General features: G+C 44.0%; 1 protein-coding gene across 2 annotated transcripts in view; it reads right to left on the minus strand.

The window, feature by feature from the left end:
* LOC147889127 (oligomeric golgi complex subunit-like protein) overlaps positions 1 to 12146 on the minus strand; it is a 130090-nt gene that overhangs the window by 78866 nt on the left and 39078 nt on the right. For both annotated transcript variants that reach the window (XM_087391968.1, XM_087391969.1), the window contains exons 3-7: positions 11549 to 11876; positions 11267 to 11428; positions 10916 to 11015; positions 9346 to 9564; positions 9127 to 9229 (exon numbers count right to left, since the gene is read on the minus strand). In XM_087391968.1, the coding sequence (XP_087248094.1) occupies positions 9127 to 9229; positions 9346 to 9564; positions 10916 to 11015; positions 11267 to 11428; positions 11549 to 11876 (912 nt within the window). The remainder of the gene's footprint in view (positions 1 to 9126; positions 9230 to 9345; positions 9565 to 10915; positions 11016 to 11266; positions 11429 to 11548; positions 11877 to 12146) is intronic.

Raw genomic sequence — 12146 nt, forward strand, 5'->3', positions numbered from 1 at the left:
GCGTCAATCCTCAACTGATGTGACAAGACCCGCATCTATCCGATGGCGATCCTCAACGCAAGCGAGACTCGTCTGTCCTCTAAGTACTTGGGTCTGATAATCACTCCATCCACCGATACTTCGAGGAAAAGGTCGCGGTAGAATCGGATCTTGGTGAGAAACTCCTAGTCCTCCCCCCAAGTCCGCGATGTGTGGAGCTAGAGCAAGCCAACCGTATGATACGGTTGATCTCATCCCATGGAATTAGGTGATCCAAAGCATCTAAGCTGTACTTAAAGGGAGGGAGTCGATCCATCCGGATGCCCTGGCTACGAACCATTTGGATATGTGTGTGTACCAAGCCATGCTAATTCCCTCTCAGGGTGGAGCCCGTAAGCGGGCATCAACACCCAAGAAAAATGAAAGAGAAAGGGAGAAAGGGAAAGCTTGAAAGCTTGCAACAAAATGAGAAAAAGAGGCAAGAAAGAAAGATTGAGAGAGGGGAGTCTTGAGTGAGAAGGATAGAAGGCTGAAGCTTGAGGGAGAAAAAAGAAAGAAATAAATGTTAGAAATGACCATCATGGAGTGGCTCAACTTTTCTTGAAGTTTTAGAGGGGCTTGTGTTGCTACCTTCCCATTGGTCCTCAGACGTGGACAAGGGTTGAAGACGTAGGAGCAAGCCATGTAACTTTTTCTCCAACAATTGGTATCAGAGGGGAGGTCTTGGAGGATCTGTAAGGTATCGGGTGAACTGTGTGCAGTCGGTCAGAGTCTGAACATGACGTCTAGAGCTTCGAGAGATTGAGAAGGTTGTCATGTGAGCATGTGAAGTTGGAGAATGGTCGACAGTCCGACAGGTTGTGAGGGCTTGTGGAATATAGAGGAGTTGTTCAACTCCTATAAATTTGTGACTGAGGGCCAGGTCATGAGCTTGCTTTTGCACTTGAAGTTGTCGATTGTACGTCATGGACTCTCTGAAGAAAGACAAATCTGAAGCACTATTGTTAAATTCAACGGTCAGAATTTCTCTACCTGGCATTTGTCCACTTGACTCTGGTTCATGCACAAGAACTTGTGGGGCGTGGTGTCAGGGACTAAAAAGAAGCCAAAGAGTAGTGACCACAATGCAAAGAGAATCCCACCATGGGAGCAAAAGAACGAACATGCTCTTAGCATGATGGGACGAGCACTTGGACCTGAGTTTTTCCATCATCTAGACAATTCAAAACTGCCGCGGAGAATTGGGTACTTTTGGAGACGCTTTTTGGGATCAGGATGAGACATCCAAAGGCACTACTGAAGCAATAATTATTTGATTAATCAGATGCAAGCTTTATTGACACAGCTCAATGACATTGGTTCCAAGATTGAAGTTGATTATCAAAAAGCTATCTTGTTAAAGAGTCTTCCTCCTAGGTATGCAAACAGTCCAAATTCTAAGGCTTAGTGATGATGCTAATTTCCTTGATTGCGTCTCTCTTTTACTGAGTGAAGAGAAGTAGCCACCTAGCGAAAATGCTATACTGTGAGGGACAAGAGGAAAGCTATGAAGGATGCAAACGCAGACACACGCGCGTGCTATTATTGTGGGAAGCCACGCCATGTCGAAGGTTATGCTTCAAGAAGCACAAGGATGAGGAGTTCAAGAAATCAAAGGATAAAGCTTGTGTTATAGATGAATCTCCATCGAAAAATGAAGTAGCAGGACTTGTAAATGCCGAGGTGATTGATGAAGAATGCTAGAACTTGAGCATGTTCAGAATGGCTGTTTGAAAGCAATTGTTTCAGATGATCGCGATCCATTTGTCGGTTCATCACATTTCAGGTGTTCGGATTAAGTGTGGTCAAACTTTCTTTCTCTTCTCCCCATTCAGTTCAGGGGGGGTTTTGTTACAAATGACCATCATGGGGGGGCTCAACTTTTCCTAAGGTTCTTATTGGGCTTGGGTTGCTTCCTTCCCATCGGTTCTGAGAGTGGACGTGGGCTGAAGACGTAGGAGCGAGCTATGTATTGGCTGAGAGCATGTTGTGCATGGCGTGACCAATCCAATGTGGCGGTTCGCATGTGGAGGATTAAGGTGACATGTCAACATCGTGACTTTTGGCCTCTTCAAATATGATGAGCTGCATTGAGTTCTATCTTTTTGTCCAAGCCATGAACCTGTGGAGTCTTGAGCTATGAGAGTGTTTTAGTTCTTGAGGAGTTGCTCTGAAGTTAGTAGAGTCAGTCGATTATTTCCAAGTCTTGTAAACCGAAAATCCACGGTAGTAGTGAGGCAGTCCGTGTCTTTGGAGTTTCGTCCCTCTCGGTCTCTATACAAGACGTCTTATTGAATACACTTCTCTAAATTTTTCTTGTATTTTCTTGAATTAGTTCATATTGCATATGCGAATCATTTCGCCTTGAAAAATGTCAGTTATTTTATGCAATCTCACAGGTTGATTTGATTGTGCATGAGATATAGCTCTTTTTCCAAATAGACCGAAAGAAAATTTATAAAAGACTAAAGGGTCTATGAGACTCGAACAACCAAATAACACATATCAGAGATGCGGGGGGCATTAGTGACCCACAAGAGTGATGGCCTCTCTTTGAGAGGGACATCTGGAAACCACACCCCACCTGAGTACCCAAACATGGGACCAATCAAATGCACAGATTGCATACTGACCTAGGAACCACTCAAGAGAATGTTCCCTGAGCTTTGGGTGTGGGCCTGGTAGCATGCCAAGAGTAATAGAGATACAAGATAAGACGACAAACAAATGAGCTCAGTATGGCTCAATTATGACCTTAGAGTACGTCAATAAATAGTCCAAGCTGTTAGGAACCTGTGGGTGCGATCAGAATTGAATTCTGACAACTTTGAAATTTTAGGGTTTTTGGGAGTGACACGTGGCAGACTGCCACATGGAATCTGAGCTGGCAGGTCAGTCCACCTGTCCCATACATGTGGCAGCATGCATGGCAAGTGGCAGGGCATGCAGGCCACGTGTCTGGCCCCAAATCTGGTAGATTTGGGACAGGTTGTGGGCTGTCCTCTTTGGGACTGCAGCCCACCAAAAATCTGGGACAAGTGTCCACCTTCCACTCTAAACCTGGGGGGGGGGGGAGGGGCTGAGCCTATAAAAGAAGGCCTCTCCCCTTCATTCCCTACGTGAAAATTCGTCACTTTTCTTCTCCCTCCTTTTGGATGATGCAGCAGAACCTCTCCAGCTCCTTGGGTGCAGCCAGCTTCTCCCCAAGCCATTCTCTCACCTCAGCAGCACTTTCTCTCTCTACAGCAACACATTCTCTCTCTACAGTTCCAGCCCCTCCTCTCCAAAAATCTGCCCCCTCTCAGCTCTTTTGGAACAGCAGCAGCATCCTCTCTCCTTCTCCTAGCCTGGAGCAGCCACAGCCCATTTCTCTCTCCTGCTGCAGTCTTTCTCTCTCTACTGCAGACTTTCTCTCTCTACTGTTCCAGTCCATTCCCCTTGCAGAAATCTGCCTTTCTGTGCACCTCTGGAACAGCAGCAGCTCGTCCTTTACATCCCCTCCCTTGAGATCAGCATTGGCACATTCTCTCTACAGCTATCACTCCATAAAGGCTTTCTCTCTCTAGCCTACAGGCTGTTTTTCTAAGCTGTTCTCATTCCAGCCCCATTTCCACACTCTCCTCACCCAAGGTAGCTTCAGAGGCATCAAGGACTTCATCTACAAAAGGATCAAGTCACAAAGGGAGCCTGTATTGTCAAGTTTATCTCATTTACAGCACTATTTCATGTTGTTTCCACTATCTTTCTAGAAACTAGTGCTTGTCTCTAATGTTGGATGTAAGTGGTGATTGTTGCAGGCTTCTTCCTTGTGGATTGGGCAAGCCAAGAGTTGAACCTGAGCTTGGAGGAGTCCTTTTTGTTGTCTACCTTGCACATATGCTCGAGTTTTGTATCTAGGTCCTAGGTTTTCACTGAGTTCATCAGTTTGGAAGGTGCATTGCACCTTGGTCTTATATCTCCATTTTCAAGAATAAAGTGAGCCTAGATAAAGGGGGGGGGCCGCCTTGGCCCCTCAATCATATTGCAATTTCCAATGATGTCACTTTGTGTTTAAGCTGTATAGGTCTTAATTCCAGCTTAATTGCAAACTCTTAAGTTCAAGTATATGTGTTTGGCAACTCGCAATCATTTCATTCAAACGCCTCTGCAAAATCCGTTGTCTGAATTGATAGAAAGCACCGAGTAGTTTACAAGATCTCAGTGTCCTCTACTTCAGGTGCATCGTCCAATGCGGGCTCTTGAGGTGGTTTCCCAATGAAGGGTTTCACCAAGCTTACGTGGAAGACATCGTGGATCTTCCAATGCTCTGGAAGTCTCAATCGAACTGAGACATCATTTATTACCTGCAACACCTAAAAAGGACCATAATATCGAAAGGATAGCTTGAAGTAGATGCGCTTTTTGCCCACTTTGGTTTTTAACCGGACTTTCTTAAATTTCAATAAGACCCATTGGCCTTCTTTCACTGCAAACGCCCTCCGTCTTTTATTTGCAGCTACTCTTTGTTTCTCCTGTGCCTTTTGAATGGCTGCTCGAACCGTGGCATAAGCAGAGTCATAATCCTCCATGAATTGGTCAGCGGCAAAGATTTTCTCTTTTGTTTGCATAAGTGGAGTTGGTAAAGATCTACCATATACAATTTCAAAAGGAGCTTTTCCAGTAGAGGAATGAATTGTGTTGTTATAAGCAAACTCCACAAGAGGAAGGAATTTCTTCCAAAAGGTTTGCTGGTCATGCACATAAAATTTCAGCAAATCCAAAAGTGTACTATTCGTAACTTCAGTTTGGCCATCCGTTTGAGGATGAAAAGCTGAGGAGAAACTTAGAAGAGTTCCAAGGTTCTCAAACAAAGCCTGCCAAAAGTTACTAGTGAACTTTGAGTCTCTATCTAATACTATAGACTTGGGCATGCCGTGGTGTCTAAAGATGTGTCTAATAAATAAATGGGCAGCTTCAGGTGCCTTGAGATTCTTTCTGCAAGGAATGAAGTGGGCTTGCTTGCTGAATCGATCTACTATCACCCAAATCATGTCATGATTTTGATTGGTCCTGGAATTCCTGTAATGAAGTCCATGGTGATGTGTTCCCATGGTCTCTCAGGAATGGGTAGGGGCTGAAGTAAACCCTTAGGTTTTACTCTCTCATACTTAGCTTTTTGACATGCGAGACAAGCTGAAATGTAGGCAGCAGTGTCCTTTTTCATGTTAGGCCAGTAGAAAAATCTATCCATGGCTGAAAAAGTGGCCACAATACCCCTATGACCAGCATAGGGTGGGTTATGGCTTTCCTCCATCACTTTAGATCTAAGCTGCTTTGTGATACATAGTTTGTTCTCCATGAATAAATAGCCATCCCTGATGTGGTAGGCATGATGGGTGCCTCCATCTTTCAGAAGTGCCCATGGCTGAGCAAAATCAGCATCTCCCTCATAGGGCCCCAATCCCAAGGAAGAGGCCGTGCGGACAACACCAACTCCAACAAGGAGGGAAGATCATCCTCTTCTTTCCCTCCTCGAGGTAGACGGCATCATCGGAGTCCATCTCCTTCGAGACGTCCACGGAGACGAAGGTATGCAAAGCATAAGGTACCTCTTGGAGATAAGCTCTTCAAGTTTACCAAGTACAAGGGAGAGGACAAGCCCGAGGTCTTGCTGGCCTGGATCCAAGACCTTGAGTATTTCTTTGAGGAGGACGAGTACGAAGACAACGTGAAGATCCGGTTTGCCGTCCTGTACATGCAAGACCGTGCTTCACTCTGGTGGGCAGCTATGGTCAACACTGGACAGCAAGCCCACACCTGGAAGCGCTTCAAGAAGAACTTGATGAGGCACTTCCTACCTAAGGAGTTTAAGAGAGATACAATGGTGCAGTGGGACATCCTCCGCCAACGCCAAGAAGAGAAAGTCACTGAGTATGTTGATCGTTTTTGGGATACTTTGTTAAAAGTTCAAGCATTCAGTAGGAAGGATAAAAAAGAGCAGCAAAGGAAGTTCTTTGCTGGCCTATGGTATGTCGTTCAGCATGAGGTGGACATTGCCACTCCTACTTCTCTCGAAGACACCATCAACATCCCCTTGAAGGTGGAGAAGAAACAGTCTTTCTCCAACAAGCGGAACGGCAGCAACAACAAGCAGAAGTCCCAGGGAACCTCTTCCAAGGAACAAAGGGGTAAGGAGACAGCAAAGGACGCACCAAAAGAGCAAAAGTCAGCCAGCCAGCCTCCTTCGAAGAAAGCAGCCCGCACTTTCAGCTCATTGTCTCCACAACAGAAGCAAAAGTATTACTCCGAAGGGCTGTGTTTCAAGTGTGGCGAGTGAGGCCACAACTTCTACGAATGCCCTCAAGCTGCCAAAAACAGCAGCAACAAAGAAGCAGCCCCCAAAATGCCAGTTTTTGTAGTTAACAAAGTCGAAGCACCTCCAGAAAAGGGAGTTGTAAACAACACCCATAGTTTGTTGAAAACATGGGGTCAGGTAGAGGATCAATCCGCTTTGTTTTTGTTCGATAGTGGAGCTACTCACAACTTTATTTCTCATGAGATGGCACAGAACTTGGGGATAGCCCCAGAGGATAAAGGAGAAGCCTTGGAGGCAACTGCAGCCTTCAAGAACCAAGAAGAGAAGGTGTACCCCATCATCAGCAAGCTTCCACATCCTGGAGTACTTGGATCATCTACCCTTCATGGTGGCACCACTTCAAGGATCAGATGTAATTCTCGGGATGCCCTGGCATAAGCAAGTCAACCCCCGAATCGATTATGTGAAGAATATTCTAACCCTCCAAGATAAGGGTAGAGATGTGAGCATTACAGCGGGAGTTTCAGGAAACACCATTCCTATGGTAAGTCATGCACGATCTCCCAATTTGCTTAAGAAAGGAGTATGTTCTTTTCTAGTGTTTGTACACGATAAGCAACCAAGTGAAGAAAAGTCAGATCCTCTCACAAAAGAAAGATTAGAAATTCCTTCCTCTTGTGGAGTTTGCTTATAACAACACAATTCATTCCTCCACTGGAAAAGCTCCTTTCGAAATTGTATATGGTAGATCTTTACCAACTCCACTCATGCAAACAAAAGAGAAAATCTTTGCCGCTGATCAATTCGTGGAGGATTATGACTCTGCTTATGCCACGGTTCGAGCAGCCATTCAAAAGGCACAGGAGAAACAAAGAGCAGCTGCAAATAAAAGACGGAGGGCATTTGCAGTGAAAGAAGGCCAATGGGTCTTATTGAAATCCGTTGTCTGAATTGATAGAAAGCACCGAGTAGTTTACAGCAGCATCCTATACCGTTGAGACTCGTGTCCGCGGCACGGCCAAGTCTACATCATCTCCAAGTAAAGACGGATGCTCACGGGCCAAGTGGCGCACATAGATTGGATCAAGAGCACGGTCAAAACTGATCTAGACACGAGTGGGTGTGGAAGGGCCTCTCTCTATGGCTGGCATAGTAGCCGAGATGCTAAAGGCTAGGTACAAGTGGTCAGCACCGAGTGAGGGAGGAGGCACAATAAAGTTATGTATCCGTGATACAAAGGCTAGCGTACCCAGCAATTAGTCCACTGGGCTTGTCCCTGCGCCATGTGGGAAACAAGTGAGCCCGCCAGATGATGGTCATCTCTGGAGGACGTTATATATAATCTAATCATAGATAGCCCCCAACTCAAGTAGTTGTCGCCCATATCCTGTCACATGTGGTGCACCTGCTGAGCACCTCACTATCCCAAGCTCTGTTGGATCTAGCTCTGATACTATGAAGGAATCGAATGCAAAATCTAGCAAGCCCACCTGTTAAACTCCTCTCAGTGCATTGAAGCCACCAAGGAGGATGTCTTCCTGCCTGGAGAACTCCATGATGTCATCATATATCATCGCATATGGGCCGTGTCCCTTTGTAGTGACCTCATGAGCATAGCATGATGGATCTGGGGGAGAATACTACACCGCAACGAAGGTCGGCTGTGCATCCAGTAGTGGACTCGTATCCACATGTCTCGTGCATGCTCGTCTCTCCATACCATAGACATGAGTGGGCTCAAGTGGGATCTGAAAAGGACAGATATGCCCCAAAGCCCCGTATTCCATTGTCTCTCCTCATCTCGTGTCATGTCACTATTGGCACCCCTCTCTCTGGGCTTTTTTGTATAAAAATCATGTCTCTGCCGGTGTATGTCTTTGAGAAACCACCAGCCATCTTCAATCTATTTTGTGCTCTCATCTCATGGGTCCAACACCATCATGAGCAGTCCATCGCCCCTTCTTTTTTCTCTTCCTTGTCTACTCTCTCTCGGATAATCACTTTACCATCCCTATAGGCAGCCCATTTCCTTGCTTCTTTTGCTGCCATCACGTGTACCATTCCCTCCCTCCAGTGCCCTTGCTGTAAGAGAGTGAGGTCGTCATCCAAGTGTATCCTAGTGCTAGTTGTGGAAATATGCAGTAGATTGTGACTTAATATTTCTTTGTCACTCTTTCTTGATTGGAATCTTGAATCTTGACCCGGTGCTTCTGTTTTGCAGGTTTCCAAAAATGTTCCAGGAATGCAAGGACCCCATTCGCAGGCATTCCTAAAATCTGTTGTACACACATGGCACTCTAGAACCGTCCCAAGAGTTCCCCTATACCCTGATGCTTTAGAAGGGCGTTCCCCCATTACAAGGAGGAGGAACACTGTTCCCTGGTAGCTATGCCTTGTACAAAGTTTCTAGGGGACAAGAAAACAATTTGTAGAGCAATTTCCATTGCAAGAATAGATTTGAAAGAAGGGACTTGCACAAACATTTCTCAAAAATGTTGCCAATAAGAAAAACATACCAAAAGAGGAATAAGGCGACTTAAATATGCCTAGGACGCGTGCTCCCAAGACAGCATCAAGAACCATTCACTATGCACAATGGAGTCTAAGCCAATGCTCTTTTCAAGCTTGCTCACTCAAAGATCCATGTTCCATAAGTGAGAACCTCAAGTGACACGCATAGGCAACTAAGTACTTATATAAATCTTTAAGGAATGGGGTTATTGAGAAACTTGATACTTTAAACCATCTGTTGGCAAATCAAATTGGAAATGGAACTAAGAGGCTCCATCAACCTTGTTTTTGTGAACACTTACAAGTAGAAAGTCTTCCGGGGCAGCCAATATTGCCCATTCTCCTCCATTTGTACTGCTCCCAGATTTGCGTGCAGCTAATCCTGTGGAGAGCCACACAGAATATCTGTCTCAAGCAAAAGAACTATTATATGTCATCATATCGGGTTGTCAAACTATTTTACTCTCAATTTCAATCCAAGACAACACCAAGTGACACTTATACTTGCAGCTTCTACTGACCTTGAGAGAAGTTGGAGTGTTAGACCAAGGAACTTATCAGACAAAGAAAGAACAAACACATCGTCTTGCCAGCATCTCTGCAAGCAGCCAAGAAGAGCTCCACTAGGTGGAAGCGCTAAATCTAATGAGCCATCTGCATCGGATATCTGTGAATCATGGGTGCGACTCACAGTTGTAGCACTCAAGGCACCCTCTAAGGCGCCTGCAATCTCCTGAAACCTGCAAAAGATGACTGCATTTTAGTTATACTGAGACCTCAGAATATCCCAGGCATAACCACACCTGTACACAAAATAGAAAATCGTTCAGGCAATAGAATGGGATTTACAGAGCAAGCAATCTTTCAAACCCTAAACCTGAAGGATTAATACAAATCAATGCCCCCCAACACAAAGGGCAGATAGGATCTTTGCACACATTGTGACACAGTGCAGTAGACAAAAGTATCATTAACAAAAGCAATCAAGCGTGCATATTATTTGTTTTTATTAGAAATTGGAGAGAAATATCCTTATGCCTAGACTCGACATCGTTCAAGTTGTTATGACAGCATCACTTTAAACAAATGTGTTGACCAATATGATTCTGAAGCATCTAGGAAACTTGATATGAGGTATCCATGCTTATTTGAAAACTTTTAAATCAGAAGCAAGGAAGGCGCAAGGATAATAGCCCTGCACCATGAGCAGCAGCAGGCCCACTAAGCAGAACTGTCACATCCAACTTCCTTCCTGAAGAACAAGACCCAACTTCACACATTGGAACTGATGTTTATGTTTATTGTTGAACTATACATTGTAGAAGTGAGTCTTAGCAAACTCTTGTTGTGCACCCTAATTAAGTACGGCAAACTATCTACCTATCAGACAAACAGAGATGGCAGGACTAGTATAGTCTACAAACCAAGAGTTGGCCAAACTGCATATAGCCGACCATTATCAAAGTATACGATAAACCAATATAATATGTTCCTGAACTTCCTTCATCCCTAGTCTGAGATATCTTATTTATGCATTGCCATTTTGTAGCATCCAGTAAACCTATGAGACCTCCTAATGCTTAATATTTTCCATTAAAATCCAACTGCAAAAGCACAAGGTGGCAAGGTGCAAGCATAGCAGTTTCTCACATAATCAGCAAGCTCACTATGATTTCACAATCAGCTGTATTCCTAGAGGACAAGACCAAAGTTCAAACATTGGAGCACATAGTTTTGTGCGTTGAACTTATTGCTTGACTGTACCTGCTGCAATTATGTAAGCCATAGCACTACCTTCAAGAGAAACCACTCCGATGCAGAAATGCACTAAACTTTCTGTATCTGCTGATGCATTGCTATGTTATATTCAACCATGAAAAGGTTCGGAGAACTTAAGATGAGGCACCTATTTGAATATATATCTAAGGCCAGTTTAAATCATGTCTTAAAGTTTCATTCATCCCGGCATTTCCCATTCATCAAAATAAAGAGGTTGTATACATTAAAGTTAGAACATTGAACATATAGACTATGTCACTTGGTATGTCCTGATGACAGTACATCTTGTATAGCTTAAAGGCAAGCTTTTACCTTAGAGTGAAATAAACTCCCAGGTTCCACTGCTTCATGAAGTCTGAGTAAGCAGTTTGAGATCTAAAAGTAAGGACCGCTGCTTTTGATGGACAAAGAGCTGAAAGAAAACAAACCCAGATATATTACTTTCTGTGTAACAAACGTGTGCAGCTGGCAAGGCTTACCATATAAGGATTAGTCAAAGATAGTGGGAAATTGATATGAAATACCATCATCTCATGGTAAGTCAATAGCACCTAGACTTATGGCCCTATTATATCCCATAATACATGTATGAGCTGCAGAAAAAGTTTTAAAAAAGAAGGCACATGACAAGCAGCCTGTAAAACTTTGTGACTATGGTTTTACCTTCAAGGTAATCCAAAAACTCTAAGCTGGCTTTGAAATTTGCAAGAAACTCAGTAGGCTTTCCAGGTGAAAAGGCTCCAGGCTTCCCCTTTTGGATGGCAATATGCAATTCCTTTAATATTGAATTGGCCAGAAAATCAAAAGCTTGTACTCCTGAATTTGCTGAGCAGCAACTCCCAACATGGCTGTGTTAGAACACTGTAACCAAACAGCAGGATAAACACGATATGAAGAGAGAAAAAGAAAAGGCCCTAAGTAAGCATACTGTACAAACTTAAATACCTGCAACAGCAATGTCAAGCAAAAATTTGCAATCATTCTCGATGTGCTTCTTTATAACATTCAGATCATCTTCCAAAAGATCACTATGGCCTGCATCGACCTCCTTTGGTGAAATAGCCTGTTGCATGATTGGGGCAACCACAAAAAGTCGAAACACCTCATGTGCCCCCGCAGTGTTATCTATGGCTGCATATGCACGAAGGCAACGGAAAATGACTGCCTCATCCCGTCGTTCCAGACCATTTTCGAAACATTGTCGTAAGCTAGCATCAAGGGTAAAGCTCGCATTTTGAATTCGTTTCTCCATATTCTGGATAAATGGTAAATCCTACAAATCCAAAACTCCCCTCTTACTTCAACCTTGCAAAATTGAATTAGAACATGTTTGAGAAGGGCAGGCTGGGAGAGAAGGGAAAAACTATTCCACACTACCAAATCATAAAACTGAATGCAAGCCACAAATCCATATACATGCACAACAGTTCTATAAAATATGAGAAGTTGGAATACTAGCTTCCACACTACCAAATCATAGGAATGCAAGCCACAACTATACACGCACAACAATTCTATAAAATATCCAGATCATTTTAAGGCT

This window comes from Dipteris shenzhenensis, chromosome 20, assembly GCF_047967505.1.
Source record: "Dipteris shenzhenensis isolate YYH24624 ecotype China chromosome 20, Dip_SZ_1.0, whole genome shotgun sequence".
NCBI classification, from domain to species: Eukaryota; Viridiplantae; Streptophyta; class Polypodiopsida; order Gleicheniales; family Dipteridaceae; genus Dipteris; species Dipteris shenzhenensis.